The 26,267-nt window shown below is 40.2% G+C and overlaps 1 protein-coding gene across 3 annotated transcripts in view; it reads left to right on the plus strand.

Annotated features, from left to right (window-relative positions):
* The window catches only part of LOC115128090 (CASP8 and FADD-like apoptosis regulator), a 70,732-nt gene that overhangs the window by 42,442 nt on the left and 2,023 nt on the right, over window positions 1-26,267 (plus strand). For all 3 annotated transcript variants that reach the window (XM_065019790.1, XM_065019796.1, XM_065019801.1), the window contains one exon: window positions 2,415-2,493. In XM_065019790.1, coding sequence (XP_064875862.1) covers window positions 2,415-2,493 — 79 coding nt within the window. The remainder of the gene's footprint in view (window positions 1-2,414; window positions 2,494-26,267) is intronic.

Genomic DNA, 26,267 nt, shown 5'->3' on the forward strand with positions numbered 1-26,267 from the left:
TCGCTGCTCTGGCCCCCCAATGGTGGAACAAACTCCCTCACGACGCCAGGACAGCGGAGTCAATCACCACCTTCCGGAGACACCTGAAACCCCACCTCTTTAAGGAATACCTAGGATAGGATAAAGTAATCCCTCTCACCCCCTCCCCTGAAAAAGATTTAGATGCACTACTGTTCCACTGGAGGTCATAAGGTGAATGCACCAATTTGTAAGTCGCTCTGGATAAGAGCGTCTGCTAAATGACTTAAATGTAAATGTAAATGTAGGTAATATACATAGTGTTCTACCAGGTAATATACATAGTGTTCTATCAGGTAATATACCAGGTAATATACATAGTGTTCTACCAGGTAATATACATGGTGTTCTACCAGGTAATATACATAGTGTTCTACCTGGTAATATACCAGGTAATATACATAGTGTTCTACCAGGTAATATACATAGTGTTCTACCTGGTAATATACCAGGTAATATACATAGTGTTCTACCAGGTAATATACCAGGTAATATACATAGTGTTCTACCAGGTAATATACCAGGTAATATACATAGTGTTCTACCAGGTAATATACATAGTGTTCTACCAGGTAATATACATAGTGTTCTACCTGGTAATATACATAGTGTTCTACCAGGTAATATACATAGTGTTCTACCAGGTAATATACATAGTGTTCTACCAGGTAATATACATAGTGTTCTACCAGGTAATATACCAGGTAATATACATAGTGTTCTACCAGGTAATATACCAGGTAATATACATAGTGTTCTACCAGGTAATATACATAGTGTTCTACCAGGTAATATACATAGTGTTCTACCAGGTAATATACATAGTGTTCTACCAGGTAATATACATAGTGTTCTACCAGGTAATATACATAGTGTTCTACCAGGTAATATACATAGTGTTCTACCAGGTAATATACATAGTGTTCTATCAGGTAATATACATAGTGTTCTACCAGGTAATATACATAGTGTTCTACCAGGTAATATACATAGTGTTCTACCAGGTAATATACATAGTGTTCTACCAGGTAATATACATAGTGTTCTACCAGGTAATATACCAGGTAATATACATAGTGTTCTACCAGGTAATATACATAGTGTTCTACCAGGTAATATACATAGTGTTCTACCAGGTAATATACATAGTGTTCTACCAGGTAATATACCAGGTAATATACATAGTGTTCTACCAGGTAATATACATAGTGTTCTACCAGGTAATATACATAGTGTTCTACCAGGTAATATACATAGTGTTCTACCAGGTAATATACATAGTGTTCTACCAGGTAATATACATAGTGTTCTACCAGGTAATATACATAGTGTTCTACCAGGTAATATACCAGGTAATATACATAGTGTTCTACCAGGTAATATACCAGGTAATATACATAGTGTTCTACCAGGTAATATACATAGTGTTCTACCAGGTAATATACATAGTGTTCTACCAGGTAATATACATAGTGTTCTACCAGGTAATATACATAGTGTTCTACCAGGTAATATACATAGTGTTCTACCAGGTAATATACATAGTGTTCTACCAGGTAATATACATAGTGTTCTATCAGGTAATATACATAGTGTTCTACCAGGTAATATACATAGTGTTCTACCAGGTAATATACATAGTGTTCTATCAGGTAATATACATAGTGTTCTATCAGGTAATATACATAGTGTTCTACCAGGTAATATACATAGTGTTCTACCAGGTAATATACATAGTGTTCTATCAGGTAATATACATAGTGTTCTACCAGGTAATATACATACTGTTCTACCAGGTAATATACATAGTGTTCTACCAGGTAATATACATAGTGTTCTACCAGGTAATATACATAGTGTTCTACCAGGTAATATACATAGTGTTCTACCAGGTAATATACATAGTGTTCTACCAGGTAATATACATAGTGTTCTACCAGGTAATATACCAGGTAATATACATAGTGTTCTACCAGGTAATATACCAGGTAATATACATAGTGTTCTACCAGGTAATATACATAGTGTTCTACCAGGTAATATACATAGTGTTCTACCAGGTAATATACCAGGTAATATACATAGTGTTCTATCAGGTAATATACATAGTGTTCTACCAGGTAATATACATAGTGTTCTACCAGGTAATATACCAGGTAATATACCTAGTGTTCTATCAGGTAATATACATAGTGTTCTACCTGGTAATATACATAGTGTTCTACCAGGTAATATACATAGTGTTCTACCAGGTAATATACATAGTGTTCTACCTGGTAATATACATAGTGTTCTACCAGGTAATATACCAGTGAATATACATTCGTCCCTTTCGGGATGAAGACCTTACGTGCGTGGTACATTTACAATAATGTGCCTGCCTCTCTGTTCTGTAGAGCCCAGTGGATGTTTACAGGCTCCAGTCAGACCCACGGGGTGAATGTCTCATCATAGACTGTGTTGGCAGTGATGGAGGTGAGAGTCCACATGCTGAGTCTACTGTAGAGACAGATAACACATGCTGAGTCTACTGTAGAGACAGATAACACATGCTGAGTCTACTGTAGAGACAGATAACACATGCTGAGTCTACTGTAGAGACAGATAACACATGCTGAGTCTACTGTAGAGACAGATAACACATACTGAGTCTACTGTAGAGACATAACACATGCTGAGTCTACTGTAGAGACAGGTAACACATGCTGGGTCTACTGTAGAGACAGATAACACATGCTGAGTCTACTGTAGAGACAGATAACACATACTGAGTCTACTGTAGAGACAGATAACACATGCTGAGTCTACTGTAGAGACAGATAACACATGCTGAGTCTACTGTAGAGACAGATAACACATGCTGAGTCTACTGTAGAGACAGATAACACATGCTGAGTCTACTGTAGAGACAGGTAACACATGCTGAATCTACTGTAGAGACAGATAACACATGCTGAGTCTACTGAGTCTACTGTAGAGACAGATAACATACTGAGTCTACTGAGTCTACTGTAGAGACAGATAACACATGCTGAGTCTACTGAGTCTACTGTAGAGACAGATAACACATACTGAGTCTACTGTAGAGACAGATAACACATGCTGAGTCTACTGTAGAGACAGATAACACATACTGAGTCTACTGAGTCTACTGTAGAGACAGATAACACATACTGAGTCTACTGAGTCTACTGTAGAGACAGATAACACATGCTGAGTCTACTGTAGAGACAGATAACACATGCTGAGTCTACTGTAGAGACAGATAACACATGCTGAGTCTACTGTAGAGACAGATAACACATACTGAGTCTACTGAGTCTACTGTAGAGACAGATAACACATACTGAGTCTACTGTAGAGACAGATAACACATGCTGAGTCTACTGTAGAGACAGATAACACATACTGAGTCTACTGTAGAGACAGATAACACATACTGAGTCTACTGAGTCTACTGTAGAGACAGATAACACATACTGAGTCTACTGAGTCTACTGTAGAGACAGATAACACATGCTGAGTCTACTGTAGAGACAGATAACACATGCTGAGTCTACTGAGTCTACTGAGTCTACTGTAGAGACAGATAACACATACTGAGTCTACTGAGTCTACTGTAGAGACAGATAACACATGCTGAGTCTACTGTAGAGACAGATAACACATGCTGAGTCTACTGTAGAGACAGATAACACATACTGAGTCTACTGAGTCTACTGTAGAGACAGATAACACATACTGAGTCTACTGAGTCTACTGTAGAGACAGATAACACATGCTGAGTCTACTGAGTCTACTGTAGAGACAGATAACACATACTGAGTCTACTGTAGAGACAGATAACACATACTGAGTCTACTGTAGAGACAGATAACACATGCTGAGTCTACTGAGTCTACTGTAGAGACAGATAACACATACTGAGTCTACTGTAGAGACAGATAACACATACTGAGTCTACTGTAGAGACAGATAACACATGCTGAGTCTACTGTAGAGACAGATAACACATGCTGAGTCTCTGTAGAGACAGATAACACATACTGAGTCTACTGAGTCTACTGTAGAGACAGATAACACATACTGAGTCTACTGAGTCTACTGTAGAGACAGATAACACATACTGAGTCTACTGAGTCTACTGTAGAGACAGATAACACATACTGAGTCTACTGAGTCTACTGTAGAGACAGATAACACATACTGAGTCTACTGAGTCTACTGTAGAGACAGATAACACATGCTGAGTCTACTGAGTCTACTGTAGAGACAGATAACACATACTGAGTCTACTGTAGAGACAGATAACACATGCTGAGTCTACTGTAGAGACAGATAACACATACTGAGTCTACTGTAGAGACAGATAACACATACTGAGTCTACTGAGTCTACTGTAGAGACAGATAACACATGCTGAGTCTACTGTAGAGACAGATAACACATACTGAGTCTACTGAGTCTACTGTAGAGTCAGATAACACATACTGAGTCTACTGAGTCTACTGTAGAGACAGATAACACATACTGAGTCTACTGAGTCTACTGTAGAGACAGATAACACATGCTGAGTCTACTGTAGAGACAGATAACACATACTGAGTCTACTGTAGAGACAGATAACACATACTGAGTCTACTGTAGAGACAGATAACACATACTGAGTCTACTGAGTCTACTGTAGAGACAGATAACACATACTGAGTCTACTGTAGAGACAGATAACACACGCTGAGTCTACTGAGTCTACTGTAGAGACAGATAACACATACTGAGTCTACTGTAGAGACAGATAACACATACTGAGTCTACTGTAGAGACAGATAACACATACTGAGTCTACTGTAGAGACAGATAACACATGCTGAGTCTACTGTAGAGACAGATAACACATACTGAGTCTACTGTAGAGACAGATAACACATGCTGAGTCTACTGTAGAGACAGATAACACATGCTGAGTCTACTGTAGAGACAGATAACACATACTGAGTCTACTGAGTCTACTGTAGAGACAGATAACACATACTGAGTCTATTGAGTCTACTGTAGAGACAGATAACACATACTGAGTCTACTGAGTCTACTGTAGAGACATATAACACATGCTGAGTCTACTGTAGAGACAGATAACACATGCTGAGTCTACTGTAGAGACAGATAACACATACTGAGTCTACTGAGTCTACTGTAGAGACAGATAACACATGCTGAGTCTACTGTAGAGACAGATAACACATGCTGAGTCTACTGAGTCTACTGTAGAGACAGATAACACATACTGAGTCTACTGAGTCTACTGTAGAGACAGATAACACATACTGAGTCTACTGTAGAGACAGATAACACATACTGAGTCTACTGAGTCTACTGTAGAGACAGATAACACATGCTGAGTCTACTGTAGAGACAGATAACACATGCTGAGTCTACTGAGTCTACTGTAGAGACAGATAACACATACTGAGTCTACTGAGTCTACTGTAGAGACAGATAACACATACTGAGTCTACTGTAGAGACAGATAACACATACTGAGTCTACTGAGTCTACTGTAGAGACAGATAACACATGCTGAGTCTACTGAGTCTACTGTAGAGACAGATAACACACGCTGAGTCTACTGTAGAGACAGATAACACATACTGAGTCTACTGTAGAGACAGATAACACACGCTGAGTCTACTGTAGAGACAGATAACACATACTGAGTCTACTGTTGAGACAGATAACACACGCTGAGTCTACTGTAGAGACAGATAACACATGCTGAGTCTACTGAGTCTACTGTAGAGACAGATAACACATGCTGAGTCTACTGTAGAGACAGATAACACATGGTGAGTCTACTGTAGAGACAGATAACACATACTGAGTCTACTGAGTCTACTGTAGAGACAGATAACACATACTGAGTCTACTGTTGAGACAGATAACACATACTGAGTCTACTGTAGAGACAGATAACACATACTGAGTCTACTGTTGAGACAGATAACACATACTGAGTCTACTGAGTCTACTGTAGAGACAGATAACACATACTGAGTCTACTGTAGAGACAGATAACACATGTCTACTGAGTCTACTGAGTCTACTAGTCTAGAGACAGATAACACATGCTGAGTCTACTGTAGAGACAGATAACACATACTGAGTCTACTGTAGAGACAGATAACACATACTGAGTCTACTGTGGAGACAGATAACACATGCTGAGTCTACTGTAGAGACAGATAACAGTCTACTGAGTCTACTGTAGAGACAGATAACACATACTGAGTCTACTGAGTCTACTGTAGAGACAGATAACACATACTGAGTCTACTGAGTCTACTGTAGAGACAGATAACACATACTGAGTCTACTGAGTCTACTGTAGAGACAGATAACACATACTGAGTCTACTGAGTCTACTGTAGAGACAGATAACACATACTGAGTCTACTGTAGAGACAGATAACACATACTGAGTCTACTGTAGAGACTACTGAGTCTACTGTAGACAGATAACACATACTGAGTCTACTGTAGAGACAGATAACACATACTGAGTCTACTGAGTCTACTGTAGAGACAGATAACACATGCTGAGTCTACTGAGTCTACTGTAGAGACAGATAACACATACTGAGTCTACTGAGTCTACTGTAGAGACAGATAACACATACTGAGTCTACTGAGTCTACTGTAGAGACAGATAACACATGCTGAGTCTACTGTAGAGACAGATACACATACTGAGTCTACTGAGTCTACTGTAGAGTCAGATAACACATACTGAGTCTACTGAGTCTACTGTAGAGACAGATAACACATACTGAGTCTACTGAGTCTACTGTAGAGACAGATAACACATGCTGAGTCTACTGTAGAGACAGATAACACATACTGAGTCTACTGTAGAGACAGATACTGAGTCTACTGTAGAGACAGATAACACATACTGAGTCTACTGTAGAGACAGATAACACATACTGAGTCTATTGAGTCTACTGTAGAGACAGATAACACATACTGAGTCTACTGAGTCTACTGTAGAGACAGATAACACATACTGAGTCTACTGTAGAGACAGATAACACATGCTGAGTCTACTGAGTCTACTGTAGAGACAGATAACACATGCTGAGTCTACTGTAGAGACAGATAACACATGCTGAGTCTACTGTAGAGACAGATAACACATACTGAGTCTACTGTAGAGACAGATAACACATACTGAGTCTACTGAGTCTACTGTAGAGACAGATAACACATACTGAGTCTACTGAGTCTACTGTAGAGACAGATAACACATGCTGAGTCTACTGTAGAGACAGATAACACATACTGAGTCTACTGTAGAGACAGATAACACATGCTGAGTCTACTGTAGAGACAGATAACACATACTGAGTCTACTGAGTCTACTGTAGAGACAGATAACACATGCTGAGTCTACTGTAGAGACAGATAACACATACTGAGTCTACTGTAGAGACAGATAACACATACTGAGTCTACTGTAGAGACAGATAACACATACTGAGTCTACTGAGTCTACTGTAGAGACAGATAACACATACTGAGTCTACTGTAGAGACAGATAACACTACTGAGTCTACTGAGTCTACTGTAGAGACAGATAACACATACTGAGTCTACTGAGAGACAGATACACATACTGAGTCTACTGTAGAGACAGATAACACATACTGAGTCTACTGTAGAGACAGATAACACATGCTGAGTCTACTGTAGAGACAGATACACATACTGAGTCTACTGTAGAGACAGAGTCTACTGAGTCTACTGTAGAGACAGATAACACATACTGAGTCTACTGAGTCTACTGTAGAGACAGATAACACATACTGAGTCTATTGAGTCTACTGTAGAGACAGATAACACATACTGAGTCTACTGAGTCTACTGTAGAGACATATAACACATGCTGAGTCTACTGTAGAGACAGATAACACATGCTGAGTCTACTGTAGAGACAGATAACACATACTGAGTCTACTGAGTCTACTGTAGAGACAGATAACACATGCTGAGTCTACTGTAGAGACAGATAACACATGCTGAGTCTACTGAGTCTACTGTAGAGACAGATAACACATACTGAGTCTACTGAGTCTACTGTAGAGACAGATAACACATACTGAGTCTACTGTAGAGACAGATCATACTGAGTCTACTGAGTCTACTGTAGAGACAGATAACACATGCTGAGTCTACTGTAGAGACAGATAACACATGCTGAGTCTACTGAGTCTACTGTAGAGACAGATAACACATACTGAGTCTACTGAGTCTACTGTAGAGACAGATAACACATACTGAGTCTACTGTAGAGACAGATAACACATACTGAGTCTACTGAGTCTACTGTAGAGACAGATAACACATGCTGAGTCTACTGAGTCTACTGTAGAGACAGATAACACACGCTGAGTCTACTGTAGAGACAGATAACACATACTGAGTCTACTGTAGAGACAGATAACACACGCTGAGTCTACTGAGTCTACTGTAGAGACAGATAACACATACTGAGTCTACTGTTGAGACAGATAACACACGCTGAGTCTACTGTAGAGACAGATAACACATGCTGAGTCTACTGAGTCTACTGTAGAGACAGATAACACATGCTGAGTCTACTGTAGAGACAGATAACACATGCTGAGTCTACTGTAGAGACAGATAACACATACTGAGTCTACTGAGTCTACTGTAGAGACAGATAACACATACTGAGTCTACTGTTGAGACAGATAACACATACTGAGTCTACTGTAGAGACAGATAACACATACTGAGTCTACTGTTGAGACAGATAACACATACTGAGTCTACTGAGTCTACTGTAGAGACAGATAACACATACTGAGTCTACTGTAGAGACAGATAACACATGCTGAGTCTACTGAGTCTACTGTAGAGACAGATAACACATGCTGAGTCTACTGTAGAGACAGATAACACATGCTGAGTCTACTGTAGAGACAGATAACACATACTGAGTCTACTGTGGAGACAGATAACACATGCTGAGTCTACTATAGAGACAGATAACACATGCTGAGTCTACTGTAGAGACAGATAACACATACTGAGTCTACTGAGTCTACTGTAGAGACAGATAACACATACTGAGTCTACTGAGTCTACTGTAGAGACAGATAACACATACTGAGTCTACTGAGTCTACTGTAGAGACAGATAACACATACTGAGTCTACTGAGTCTACTGTAGAGACAGATAACACATCTGAGTCTACTGAGTCTACTGTAGAGACAGATAACACATACTGAGTCTACTGTAGAGACAGATCATGCTGAGTCTACTGTAGAGACAGATAACACATACTGAGTCTACTGTAGAGACAGATAACACATACTGAGTCTACTGAGTCTACTGTAGAGACAGATAACACATGCTGAGTCTACTGAGTCTACTGTAGAGACAGATAACACATACTGAGTCTACTGAGTCTACTGTAGAGACAGATAACACATACTGAGTCTACTGAGTCTACTGTAGAGACAGATAACACATGCTGAGTCTACTGTAGAGACAGATAACACATACTGAGTCTACTGAGTCTACTGTAGAGTCAGATAACACATACTGAGTCTACTGAGTCTACTGTAGAGACAGATAACACATACTGAGTCTACTGAGTCTACTGTAGAGACAGATAACACATGCTGAGTCTACTGTAGAGACAGATAACACATACTGAGTCTACTGTAGAGACAGATAACACATGCTGAGTCTACTGTAGAGACAGATAACACATACTGAGTCTACTGAGTCTACTGTAGAGACAGATAACACATACTGAGTCTATTGAGTCTACTGTAGAGACAGATAACACATACTGAGTCTACTGAGTCTACTGTAGAGACAGATAACACATACTGAGTCTACTGTAGAGACAGATAACACATGCTGAGTCTACTGAGTCTACTGTAGAGACAGATAACACATACTGAGTCTACTGTAGAGACAGATCTACTACATGCTGAGTCTACTGTAGAGACAGATAACACATACTGAGTCTACTGTCTAGAGACAGATAACACATACTGAGTCTACTGAGTCTACTGTAGAGACAGATAACACATACTGAGTCTACTGAGTCTACTGTAGAGACAGATAACACATGCTGAGTCTACTGTAGAGACAGATAACACATACTGAGTCTACTGTAGAGACAGATAACACATGCTGAGTCTACTGTAGAGACAGATAACACATACTGAGTCTACTGAGTCTACTGTAGAGACAGATAACACATACTGAGTCTATTGAGTCTACTCTAGAGACAGATAACACATACTGAGTCTACTGAGTCTACTGTAGAGACAGATTACACATACTGAGTCTACTGTAGAGACAGATAACACATGCTGAGTCTACTGAGTCTACTGTAGAGACAGATAACACATGCTGAGTCTACTGTAGAGACAGATAACACATGCTGAGTCTACTGTAGAGACAGATAACACATACTGAGTCTACTGTGGAGACAGATAACACATGCTGAGTCTACTATAGAGACAGATAACACATGCTGAGTCTACTGTAGAGACAGATAACACATACTGAGTCTACTGAGTCTACTGTAGAGACAGATAACACATACTGAGTCTACTGAGTCTACTGTAGAGACAGATAACACATACTGAGTCTACTGAGTCTACTGTAGAGACAGATAACACATACTGAGTCTACTGAGTCTACTGTAGAGACAGATAACACATGCTGAGTCTACTGAGTCTACTGTAGAGACAGATAACACATACTGAGTCTACTGTAGAGACAGATAACACATGCTGAGTCTACTGTAGAGACAGATAACACATACTGAGTCTACTGTAGAGACAGATAACACATACTGAGTCTACTGAGTCTACTGTAGAGACAGATAACACATGCTGAGTCTACTGAGTCTACTGTAGAGACAGATAACACATACTGAGTCTACTGAGTCTACTGTAGAGACAGATAACACATACTGAGTCTACTGAGTCTACTGTAGAGACAGAGTAACACATCACTGAGTCTACTGTAGAGACAGATAACACATACTGAGTCTACTGAGTCTACTGTAGAGTCAGATAACACATACTGAGTCTACTGAGTCTACTGTAGAGACAGATAACACATACTGAGTCTACTGTAGAGACTACTGAGTCTACTGTAGAGACAGATAACACATACTGAGTCTACTGTAGAGACAGATCATACTGAGTCTACTGTAGAGACAGATAACACATACTGAGTCTACTGAGTCTACTGTAGAGACAGATAACACATACTGAGTCTATTGAGTCTACTGTAGAGACAGATAACACATACTGAGTCTACTGAGTCTACTGTAGAGACAGATAACACATACTGAGTCTACTGTAGAGACAGATAACACAGTCTAGTCTACTAGAGACAGTCTACTGAGTCTACTGTAGAGACAGTCTACTGAGTCTACTGTAGAGACAGATCACTACTGAGTCTACTGTAGAGACAGATAACACATACTGAGTCTACTGTCTAGAGACAGATCTACTGAGTCTACTGAGTCTACAGTCTACTGTAGAGACAGATAACACATACTGAGTCTACTGAGTCTACTAGTGAGACAGATCTACTGAGTCTACTGAGTCTACTGAGAGACAGATAACACTACTGAGTCTACTAGTCTACTAGAGACAGATAACACATACTGAGTCTACTAGAGACAGATACACATACTGAGTCTACTGTAGAGACTAGTCTACTGAGTCTACTGTAGAGACAGATCTACTGAGTCTACTGAGTCTAGACAGATAACACATACTGAGTCTACTGAGTCTACTAGAGACAGATAACACATACTGAGTCTACTGAGTCTACTAGAGACAGATGAGTCTACTGAGTCTACTAGAGACAGATAACACATACTGAGTCTACTGAGTCTACTAGAGACAGATAACACATACTGAGTCTACTGAGTCTACTGTAGAGACAGATAACACATACTGAGTCTACTGAGTCTACTGTAGAGACAGATAACAGTCTACTGAGTCTACTACTGAGTCTACTGTAGAGACAGATAACACTGAGTCTACTGACAGAGTCTACTGAGTCTACTAGAGACAGATAACACATACTGAGTCTACTGAGTCTACTGTAGAGATAACACATACTGAGTCTACTGAGTCTACTGTAGAGACAGTCTACACATACTGAGTCTACTGAGTCTACTGTAGAGACAGATAACACATACTGAGTCTACTGAGTCTACTGTAGAGACAGATAACACACTGAGTCTACTGTAGAGACAGATAACACATACTGAGTCTACTGAGTCTACTGTAGAGACAGATAACACATACTGAGTCTACTGAGTCTACTGTAGAGACAGATAAGTCTACTGAGTCTACTGAGTCTACTGTAGAGACAGATAACACATACTGAGTCTACAGTGTAGAGACAGATAACACATACTGAGTCTACTGTAGAGACAGATAACACATGCTGAGTCTACTGTAGAGACAGATAACACATACTGAGTCTACTGAGTCTACTGTAGAGACAGATAACACATACTGAGTCTACTGAGTCTACTGTAGAGACAGATAACACATACTGAGTCTACTGAGTCTACTGTAGAGACAGATAACACATACTGAGTCTACTGTAGAGACAGATAACACATGCTGAGTCTACTGAGTCTACTGTAGAGACAGATACATGCTGAGTCTACTGTAGAGACACATGCTGAGTCTACTGTAGAGACTACTGAGTCTAGATAACACATACTGAGTCTACTGTAGAGACAGATAACACATACTGAGTCTACTGAGTCTACTAGAGACAGTCTGAGTCTACTGAGTCTACTGTAGAGACTACTGAGTCTACTCACATACTGAGTCTAGTCTACTGAGTCTACTGTAGAGACAGATACACATACTGAGTCTACTGAGTCTACTGTAGAGACAGATAACACATACTGAGTCTACTGAGTCTACTGTAGAGACAGATAACACATACTGAGTCTACTGAGTCTACTGTCTACTAGAGACAGATAACACACTGAGTCTACTGAGTCTACTGTAGAGACAGATAACACATACTGAGTCTACTGTAGAGACAGATAACACATGCTGAGTCTACTGTAGAGACAGATAACACATACTGAGTCTACTGTGGAGACAGATACACATACTGAGTCTACTATAGAGACAGATAACACATGCTGAGTCTACTGTAGAGACAGATAACACATACTGAGTCTACTGAGTCTACTGTAGAGACAGATAACACATACTGAGTCTACTGAGTCTACTGTAGAGACAGATAACACATACTGAGTCTACTGAGTCTACTGTAGAGACAGATAACACATACTGAGTCTACTGAGTCTACTGTCTAGAGACAGATAACACATACTGAGTCTACTGAGTCTACTGTAGAGACAGATCTACACATACTGAGTCTACTGTAGAGACAGATAACACATGCTGAGTCTACTGTCTAGACAGATAACACATACTGAGTCTACTGTAGAGACAGATAACACATACTGAGTCTACTGAGTCTACTGTAGAGACAGATAACACTGAGTCTACTGAGTCTACTGAGAGACAGATAACACATACTGAGTCTACTGAGTCTACTGTAGAGACAGATAACACATACTGAGTCTACTGAGTCTACTGTAGAGACAGATCACATGCTGAGTCTACTGTAGAGACAGATAACACATACTGAGTCTACTGAGTCTACCAGTAGAGTCAGATAACACATACTGAGTCTACTGAGTCTACTAGAGACAGATACTACAGTCTACTGAGTCTACTGAGTCTACTGTAGAGACAGATAACACATGCTGAGTCTACTGTAGAGACAGATAACACATACTGAGTCTACTGTAGAGACAGATAACACATACTGAGTCTACTGTAGAGACAGATAACACATACTGAGTCTACTGAGTCTACTGTAGAGACAGATAACACATACTGAGTCTATTGAGTCTACTGTAGAGACAGATAACAGTCATACTAGTCTACTGAGTCTACTGTAGAGACAGATAACACATACTGAGTCTACTGTAGAGACAGATAACACATACTGAGTCTACTGAGTCTACTGTCTACAGATAACACATACTGAGTCTACTGTAGAGACAGATAACACATACTGAGTCTACTGTAGAGACAGATAACACAGTCTGAGTCTACTGTAGAGACAGATAACACTACTGAGTCTACTGTAGAGACAGATAACACATACTGAGTCTACTGAGTCTACTAGAGACAGATAACACATACTGAGTCTACTGAGTCTACTGTAGAGACAGATAACACATACTGAGTCTACTGAGTCTACTGTAGAGACAGATAACACACTGAGTCTACTGTAGAGACAGATAACACATACTGAGTCTACTGTAGAGACAGATAACACATACTGAGTCTACTGTAGAGACAGATAACACTACTGAGTCTACTGTAGAGACAGATAACACATACTGAGTCTACTGAGTCTACTGTAGAGACAGATAACACATACTGAGTCTACTGAGTCTACTGTAGAGACAGATAACACATACTGAGTCTACTGAGTCTACTGTAGAGACAGATAACACATGCTGAGTCTACTGTAGAGACAGATAACACATGCTGAGTCTACTGTAGAGACAGATAACACATACTGAGTCTACTGAGTCTACTGTAGAGACAGATAACACATACTGAGTCTACTGTAGAGACAGATAACACATGCTGAGTCTACTGAGTCTACTGTAGAGACAGATAACACATACTGAGTCTACTGAGTCTACTGTAGAGACAGATAACACATACTGAGTCTACTGTAGAGACAGATAACACATACTGAGTCTACTGAGTCTACTGTAGAGACAGATAACACATGCTGAGTCTACTGTAGAGACAGATAACACATGCTGAGTCTACTGAGTCTACTGTAGAGACAGATAACACATACTGAGTCTACTGAGTCTACTGTAGAGACAGATAACACATACTGAGTCTACTGTAGAGACAGATCATACTGAGTCTACTGAGTCTACTAGAGACAGATAACACATGCTGAGTCTACTGAGTCTACTAGAGACAGATAACACATACTGAGTCTACTGTAGAGACAGATAACACATACTGAGTCTACTGAGTCTACTGTAGAGACAGATAACACACGCTGAGTCTACTGAGTCTACTGTAGAGACAGATAACACATACTGAGTCTACTGTTGAGACAGATAACACACGCTGAGTCTACTGTAGAGACAGATAACACATGCTGAGTCTACTGAGTCTACTGTAGAGACAGATAACACATGCTGAGTCTACTATAGAGACAGATAACACATGCTGAGTCTACTGTAGAGACAGATAACACATGCTGAGTCTACTGTAGAGACAGATAACACATGCTGAGTCTACTGTAGAGACAGATAACACATGCTGAGTCTACTGTAGAGACAGATAACACATACTGAGTCTACTGAGTCTACTGTAGAGACAGATAACACATACTGAGTCTACTGTTGAGACAGATAACACATACTGAGTCTACTGTAGAGACAGATAACACATACTGAGTCTACTGTTGAGACAGATAACACATACTGAGTCTACTGAGTCTACTGTAGAGACAGATAACACATACTGAGTCTACTGTAGAGACAGATAACACATGCTGAGTCTACTGAGTCTACTGTAGAGACAGATAACACATGCTGAGTCTACTGTAGAGACAGATAACACATACTGAGTCTACTGTGGAGACAGATAACACATGCTGAGTCTACTATAGAGACAGATAACACATGCTGAGTCTACTGTAGAGACAGATAACACATACTGAGTCTACTGAGTCTACTGTAGAGACAGATAACACATACTGAGTCTACTGAGTCTACTGTAGAGACAGATAACACATACTGAGTCTACTGAGTCTACTGTAGAGACAGATAACACATACTGAGTCTACTGAGTCTACTGTAGAGACAGATAACACATGCTGAGTCTACTGAGTCTACTGTAGAGACAGATAACACATACTGAGTCTACTGTAGAGACAGATAACACATGCTGAGTCTACTGTAGAGACAGATAACACATACTGAGTCTACTGTAGAGACAGATAACACATACTGAGTCTATTGAGTCTACTGTAGAGACAGACAACACATACTGAGTCTACTGAGTCTACTGTAGAGACAGATAACACATGCTGAGTCTACTGTAGAGACAGATAACACATGCTGAGTCTACTGTAGAGACAGATAACACATACTGAGTCTACTGAGTCTACTGTAGAGACAGATAACACATGCTGAGTCTACTGTAGAGACAGATAACACATGCTGAGTCTACTGAGTCTACTGTAGAGACAGATAACACATACTGAGTCTACTGAGTCTACTGTAGAGACAGATAACACATACTGAGTCTACTGTAGAGACAGATAACACATACTGAGTCTACTGAGTCTACTGTAGAGACAGATAACACATGCTGAGTCTACTGTAGAGACAGATAACACATGCTGAGTCTACTGAGTCTACTGTAGAGACAGATAACACATACTGAGTCTACTGAGTCTACTGTAGAGACAGATAACACATACTGAGTCTACTGTAGAGACAGATAACACATACTGAGTCTACTGAGTCTACTGTAGAGACAGATAACACATGCTGAGTCTACTGAGTCTACTGTAGAGACAGATAACACACGCTGAGTCTACTGTAGAGACAGATAACACATACTGAGTCTACTGTAGAGACAGATAACACACGCTGAGTCTACTGAGTCTACTGTAGAGACAGATAACACATACTGAGTCTACTGTTGAGACAGATAACACACGCTGAGTCTACTGTAGAGACAGATAACACATACTGAGTCTACTGAGTCTACTGTAGAGACAGATAACACATGCTGAGTCTACTATAGAGACAGATAACACTACTGAGTCTACTGTAGAGACAGATAACACATACTGAGTCTACTGTAGAGACAGATAACACATGCTGAGTCTACTAGTCTAGAGACAGATAACACATGCTGAGTCTACTGTAGAGACAGATAACACATACTGAGTCTACTGAGTCTACTGTAGAGACAGATAACACATACTGAGTCTACTGTTGAGACAGATAACACATACTGAGTCTACTGTAGAGACAGATAACACATACTGAGTCTACTGTTGAGACAGATAACACATACTGAGTCTACTGAGTCTACTGTAGAGACAGATAACACATACTGAGTCTACTGTAGAGACAGATAACACATGCTGAGTCTACTGAGTCTACTGTAGAGACAGATAACACATGCTGAGTCTACTGTAGAGACAGATAACACATACTGAGTCTACTGTGGAGACAGATAACACATGCTGAGTCTACTATAGAGACAGATAACACATGCTGAGTCTACTGTAGAGACAGATAACACATACTGAGTCTACTGAGTCTACTGTAGAGACAGATAACACATACTGAGTCTACTGAGTCTACTAGAGAGACAGATAACACATACTGAGTCTACTGAGTCTACTGTAGAGACAGATAACACATACTGAGTCTACTGAGTCTACTGTAGAGACAGATAACACAGTCTGAGTCTACTGAGTCTACTGTAGAGACAGATAACACATACTGAGTCTACTGAGTACTGAGACAGTCTACTGAGTCACAGATAACACATACTGAGTCTACTGAGTCTACTGTAGAGACAGATAAGTCTACTGAGTCTACTGAGTCTACTGTAGAGACAGATAACACATACTGAGTCTACTGAGTCTACTGTAGAGACAGATACACATACTGAGTCTACTGAGTCTACTGTAGAGACAGATAACACATACTGAGTCTACTGTAGAGACAGATAACACATACTGAGTCTACTGAGTCTACTGTAGAGACAGATAACACATGCTGAGTCTACTGTAGAGACAGATAACACATGCTGAGTCTACTGAGTCTACTGTAGAGACAGATAACACATACTGAGTCTACTGAGTCTACTGTAGAGACAGATAACACATACTGAGTCTACTGTAGAGACAGATAACACTACTGAGTCTACTGAGTCTACTGTAGAGACAGATAACACATGAGTCTACTAGTCTACTGAGTCTACTGTAGAGACAGATAACATACTAGTCTACTGAGTCTACTGTAGAGACAGTGAGTCTACTGTAGAGACAGATAACACACTGAGTCTACTGAGTCTACTGTAGAGACAGATAACACATACTGAGTCTACTGAGACAGTCTACTGAGTCTACTGTAGAGACAGATAACACATACTGAGTCTACTGAGTCTACTGTAGAGACAGATAACACATACTGAGTCTACTGTAGAGACAGATAACACATGCTGAGTCTACTGTAGAGACAGATAACACATACTGAGTCTACTGTAGAGACAGATAACACATGCTGAGTCTACTACTGTAGAGACAGATAACTGAGTCTACTGAGTCTACTACTGAGTCTACTGTAGAGACAGATAACACATACTGAGTCTACTGTCTACTGAGTCTACTGAGTCTACAGATAACACATACTGAGTCTACTGTTGAGACAGATAACACATACTGAGTCTACTGTTGAGACAGATCATACTGAGTCTACTGTAGAGACAGATAGTACTGAGTACTGAGTCTAGTCTACTGTAGAGACAGATAACACATACTGAGTCTACTGTAGAGACAGATAACACTGCTGAGTCTACTGAGTCTCTAGAGACAGATAACACATGCTGAGTCTACTGTAGAGACAGATAACACATACTGAGTCTACTGTGGAGACAGATAACACATGCTGAGTCTACTATAGAGACAGATAACACATGCTGAGTCTACTGTAGAGACAGATAACACATACTGAGTCTACTGAGTCTACTGTAGAGACAGATAACACATACTGAGTCTACTGAGTCTACTGTAGAGACAGATAACACATACTGAGTCTACTGAGTCTACTGTAGAGACAGATAACACATACTGAGTCTACTGAGTCTACTGTAGAGACAGATAACACATGCTGAGTCTACTGAGTCTACTGTAGAGACAGATAACACATACTGAGTCTACTGTAGAGACAGATAACACATGCTGAGTCTACTGTAGAGACAGATAACACATACTGAGTCTACTGTAGAGACAGATAACACATACTGAGTCTACTGAGTCTACTGTAGAGACAGATAACACATGCTGAGTCTACTGAGTCTACTGAGAGACAGATAACACATACTGAGTCTACTGAGTCTACTGTAGAGACAGATAACACATGCTGAGTCTACTGTAGAGACAGATAACACATACTGAGTCTACTGAGTCTACTGTAGAGTCAGATAACACATACTGAGTCTACTGAGTCTACTGTAGAGACAGATAACACATACTGAGTCTACTGAGTCTACTGTAGAGACAGATAACACATGCTGAGTCTACTGTTGAGACAGATGACACATACTGAGTCTACTGAGTCTACTGTAGAGACAGATAACACATACTGAGTCTACTGTAGAGACAGATAACACATGCTGAGTCTACTGTAGAGACAGATAACACATGCTGAGTCTACTGTAGAGACAGATAACACATACTGAGTCTACTGAGTCTACTGTAGAGACAGATAACACATACTGAGTCTACTGTTGAGACAGATAACACATACTGAGTCTACTAGAGACAGATCTACTGAGTCTACTGTTGAGACAGATAACACATACTGAGTCTACTGAGTCTACTGTAGAGACAGATAACACATACTGAGTCTACTGTAGAGACAGATAACACATGCTGAGTCTACTGAGTCTACTGTAGAGACAGATAACACATGCTGAGTCTACTGTAGAGACAGATAACACATACTGAGTCTACTGTGGAGACAGATAACACATGCTGAGTCTACTATAGAGACAGATAACACATGCTGAGTCTACTGTAGAGACAGATAACACATACTGAGTCTACTGAGTCTACTGTAGAGACAGATAACACATACTGAGTCTACTGAGTCTACTGTAGAGACAGATAACACATACTGAGTCTACTGAGTCTACTGTAGAGACAGATAACACATACTGAGTCTACTGAGTCTACTGTAGAGACAGATAACACATGCTGAGTCTACTGAGTCTACTGTAGAGACAGATAACACATACTGAGTCTACTGTAGAGACAGATAACACATGCTGAGTCTACTGTAGAGACAGATAACAGTCATACTGAGTCTACTGTAGAGACAGATAACACATACTGAGTCTACTGAGTCTACTGTAGAGACAGATAACACATGCTGAGTCTACTGAGTCTACTGTAGAGACAGATAACACATACTGAGTCTACTGAGTCTACTGTAGAGACAGATAACACATGCTGAGTCTACTGTAGAGACAGATAACACATACTGAGTCTACTGAGTCTACTGTAGAGTCAGATAACACATACTGAGTCTACTGAGTCTACTGTAGAGACAGATAACACATACTGAGTCTACTGAGTCTACTGTAGAGACAGATAACACATGCTGAGTCTACTGTTGAGACAGATGACACATACTGAGTCTACTGAGTCTACTGTAGAGACAGATAACACATACTGAGTCTACTGTAGAGACAGATAACACATGCTGAGTCTACTGAGTCTACTGTAGAGACAGATAACACATGCTGAGTCTACTGTAGAGACAGATAACACATGCTGAGTCTACTGTAGAGACAGATAACACATACTGAGTCTACTGTGGAGACAGATAACACATGCTGAGTCTACTATAGAGACAGATAACACATGCTGAGTCTACTGTAGAGACAGATAACACATACTGAGTCTACTGAGTCTACTGTAGAGACAGATAACACATACTGAGTCTACTGAGTCTACTGTAGAGACAGATAACACATACTGAGTCTACTGAGTCTACTGTAGAGACAGATAACACATACTGAGTCTACTGAGTCTACTGTAGAGACAGATAACACATGCTGAGTCTACTGAGTCTACTGTAGAGACAGATAACACATACTGAGTCTACTGTAGAGACAGATAACACATGCTGAGTCTACTGTAGAGACAGATAACACATACTGAGTCTACTGTAGAGACAGATAACACATACTGAGTCTACTGAGTCTACTGTAGAGACAGATAACACATGCTGAGTCTACTGAGTCTACTGTAGAGACAGATAACACATACTGAGTCTACTGAGTCTACTGTAGAGACAGATAACACATGCTGAGTCTACTGTAGAGACAGATAACACATACTGAGTCTACTGAGTCTAATGTAGAGTCAGATAACACATACTGAGTCTACTGAGTCTACTGTAGAGACAGATAACACATACTGAGTCTACTGAGTCTACTGTAGAGACAGATAACACATGCTGAGTCTACTGTTGAGACAGATAACACATACTGAGTCTACTGAGTCTACTGTAGAGACAGATAACACATACTGAGTCTACTGTAGAGACAGATAACACATGCTGAGTCTACTGAGTCTACTGTAGAGACAGATAACACATGCTGAGTCTACTGTAGAGACAGATAACACATGCTGAGTCTACTGTAGAGACAGATAACACATACTGAGTCTACTGTGGAGACAGATAACACATGCTGAGTCTACTATAGAGACAGATAACACATGCTGAGTCTACTGTAGAGACAGATAACACATACTGAGTCTACTGAGTCTACTGTAGAGACAGATAACACATACTGAGTCTACTGAGTCTACTGTAGAGACAGATAACACATACTGAGTCTACTGTAGAGACAGATAACACATGCTGAGTCTACTGAGTCTACTGTAGAGACAGATAACACATACTGAGTCTACTGTAGAGACAGATAACACATGCTGAGTCTACTGTAGAGACAGATAACACATACTGAGTCTACTGTAGAGACAGATAACACATACTGAGTCTACTGAGTCTACTGTAGAGACAGATAACACATGCTGAGTCTACTGTAGAGACAGATAACACATGCTGAGTCTACTGAGTCTACTGTAGAGACAGATAACACATACTGAGTCTACTGAGTCTACTGTATAGACAGATAACACATACTGAGTCTACTGTAGAGACAGATAACACATACTGAGTCTACTGAGTCTACTGTAGAGACAGATAACACATGCTGAGTCTACTGAGTCTACTGTAGAGACAGATAACACATACTGAGTCTACTGTAGAGACAGATAACACACGCTGAGTCTACTGAGTCTACTGTAGAGACAGATAACACATACTGAGTCTACTGTTGAGACAGATAACACACGCTGAGTCTACTGTAGAGACAGATAACACATGCTGAGTCTACTGAGTCTACTGTAGAGACAGATAACACATGCTGAGTCTACTATAGAGACAGATAACACATGCTGAGTCTACTGTAGAGACAGATAACACATGCTGAGTCTACTGTAGAGACAGATAACACATGCTGAGTCTACTGTAGAGACAGATAACACATGCTGAGTCTACTGAGTCTACTGTAGAGACAGATAACACATGCTGAGTCTACTGTAGAGACAGATAACACATGCTGAGTCTACTGTAGAGACAGATAACACATACTGAGTCTACTGTAGAGACAGATAACACATGCTGAGTCTACTGTAGAGACAGATAACACATGCTGAGTCTACTGAGTCTACTGTAGAGACAGATAACACATGCTGAGTCTACTATAGAGACAGATAACACATGCTGAGTCTACTGAGTCTACTGTAGAGACAGATAACACATGCTGAGTCTACTATAGAGACAGATAACACATGCTGAGTCTACTGAGTCTACTGTAGAGACAGATAACACATACTGAGTCTACTGAGTCTACTGTAGAGACAGATAACACATGCTGAGTCTACTGTAGAGACAGATAACACATACTGAGTTCACTGTAGAGACAGATCTACTGAGTCTACTGTAGAGACAGATAACACATGCTGAGTCTACTGTAGAGACAGATAACACATACTGAGTCTACTGAGTCTACTGTAGAGACAGATAACACATGCTGAGTCTACTGTAGAGACAGATAACACATGCTGAGTCCACTGTAGAGACAGATAACACATGCTGAGTCTACTGTAGAGACAGATAACACATACTGAGTCTACTGTAGAGACAGATAACACATGCTGAGTCTACTGTAGAGACAGATAACACATACTGAGTCTACTGTAGAGACAGATAACACATGCTGAGTCTACTGTAGAGACAGATAACACATGCTGAGTCTACTGAGTCTACTGTAGAGACAGATAACACATGCTGAGTCTACTATAGAGACAGATAACACATGCTGAGTCTACTGAGTCTACTGTAGAGACAGATAACACATACTGAGTCTACTGAGTCTACTGAGTCTACTGTAGAGACAGATAACACATGCTGAGTCTACTGTAGAGACAGATAACACATACTGAGTCTACTGTAGAGACAGATAACACATGCTGAGTCTACTGTAGAGACAGATAACACATGCTGAGTCTACTGTAGAGACAGATAACACATACTGAGTCTACTGAGTCTACTGTAGAGACAGATAACACATGCTGAGTCTACTGTAGAGACAGATAACACATGCTGAGTCTACTGAGTCTACTGTAGAGACAGATAACACATACTGAGTCTACTGAGTCTACTGTAGAGACAGATAACACATACTGAGTCTACTGTAGAGACAGATAACACATACTGAGTCTACTGAGTCTACTGTAGAGACAGATAACACATGCTGAGTCTACTGTAGAGACAGATAACACATGCTGAGTCTACTGAGTCTACTGTAGAGACAGATAACACATACTGAGTCTACTGAGTCTACTGTAGAGACAGATAACACATACTGAGTCTACTGTAGAGACAGATAACACATACTGAGTCTACTGAGTCTACTGTAGAGACAGATAACACATGCTGAGTCTACTGAGTCTACTGTAGAGACAGATAACACATGCTGAGTCTACTGTAGAGACAGATAACACATGCTGAGTCTACTGAGTCTACTGTAGAGACAGATAACACATACTGAGTCTACTGTAGAGACAGATAACACACGCTGAGTCTACTGAGTCTACTGTAGAGACAGATAATACATACTGAGTCTACTGTTGAGACAGATAACACACGCTGAGTCTACTGTAGAGACAGATAACACATGCTGAGTCTACTGAGTCTACTGTAGAGACAGATAACACATGCTGAGTCTACTATAGAGACAGATAACACATGCTGAGTCTACTATAGAGACAGATAACACATGCTGAGTCTACTGTAGAGACAGATAACACATGCTGAGTCTACTGTAGAGACAGATAACACATGCTGAGTCTACTGTAGAGACAGATAACACATACTGAGTCTACTGTAGAGACAGATAACACATACTGAGTCTACTGTAGAGACAGATAACACATGCTGAGTCTACTGTAGAGACAGATAACACACGCTGAGTCTACTGTAGAGACAGATAACACATGCTGAGTCTACTGAGTCTACTGTAGAGACAGATAACACATGCTGAGTCTACTATAGAGACAGATAACACATGCTGAGTCTACTATAGAGACAGATAACACATGCTGAGTCTACTGTAGAGACAGATAACACATGCTGAGTCTACTGTAGAGACAGATAACACATACTGAGTCTACTGTAGAGACAGATAACACATACTGAGTCTACTGTAGAGACAGATAACACATGCTGAGTCTACTGTAGAGACAGATAACACATGCTGAGTCTACTGTAGAGACAGATAACACATACTGAGTCTACTGTAGAGACAGATAACACATGCTGAGTCTACTGTAGAGACAGATAACACATACTGAGTCTACTGTAGAGACAGATAACACATGCTGAGTCTACTGAGTCTACTGTAGAGACAGATAACACATACTGAGTCTACTGTAGAGACAGATAACACATGCTGAGTCTACTGAGTCTACTGTAGAGACAGATAACACATGCTGAGTCTACTGTAGAGACAGATAACACATACTGAGTCTACTGTGGAGACAGATAACACATGCTGAGTCTACTATAGAGACAGATAACACATGCTGAGTCTACTGTAGAGACAGATAACACATGCTGAGTCTACTGTAGAGACAGATAACACATGCTGAGTCTACTGAGTCTACTGTAGAGACAGATAACACATGCTGAGTCTACTGTAGAGACAGATAACACATGCTGAGTCTACTGTAGAGACAGATAACACATACTGAGTCTACTGTAGAGACAGATAACACATACTAAGTCTACTGTAGAGACAGATAACACATGCTGAGTCTACTGTAGAGACAGATAACACATGCTGAGTCTACTGAGTCTACTGTAGAGACAGATAACACATGCTGAGTCTACTATAGAGACAGATAACACATGCTGAGTCTACTGAGTCTACTGTAGAGACAGATAACACATACTGAGTCTACTGAGTCTACTGAGTCTACTGTAGAGACAGATAACACATGCTGAGTCTACTGTAGAGACAGATAACACATACTGAGTCTACTGTAGAGACAGATAACACATGCTGAGTCTACTGTAGAGACAGATAACACATGCTGAGTCTACTGTAGAGACAGATAACACATACTGAGTCTACTGAGTCTACTGTAGAGACAGATAACACATGCTGAGTCTACTGTAGAGACAGATAACACATGCTGAGTCCACTGTAGAGACAGATAACACATGCTGAGTCTACTGTAGAGACAGATAACACATGCTGAGTCTACTGTAGAGACAGATAACACATGCTGAGTCTACTGAGTCTACTGTAGAGACAGATAACACATACTGAGTCTACTGTAGAGACAGATAACACATACTGAGTCTACTGTAGAGACAGATAACACATACTGAGTCTACTGAGTCTACTGTAGAGACAGATAACAGTGATGATGTAACAGTGATGATGTAACAGTGATGATGTAACAGTGATGATGTGTGTCAGTAACAGTGATGATGTAACAGTGATGATGTAACAGTGATGATGTAACAGTGATGATGTAACAGTGATGATGTGTGTCAGTAACAGTGATGATGTAACAGTGATGATGTGTGTCAGTAACAGTGATGATGTAACAGTGATGATGTGTGTCAGTAACAGTGATGATGTAACAGTGATGATGTGTGTCAGTAACAGTGATGATGTAACAGTGATGATGTGTGTCAGTA

Source organism: Oncorhynchus nerka, linkage group LG1 (genome assembly GCF_034236695.1).
Source record: "Oncorhynchus nerka isolate Pitt River linkage group LG1, Oner_Uvic_2.0, whole genome shotgun sequence".
Classification (NCBI taxonomy): domain Eukaryota; kingdom Metazoa; phylum Chordata; class Actinopteri; order Salmoniformes; family Salmonidae; genus Oncorhynchus; species Oncorhynchus nerka.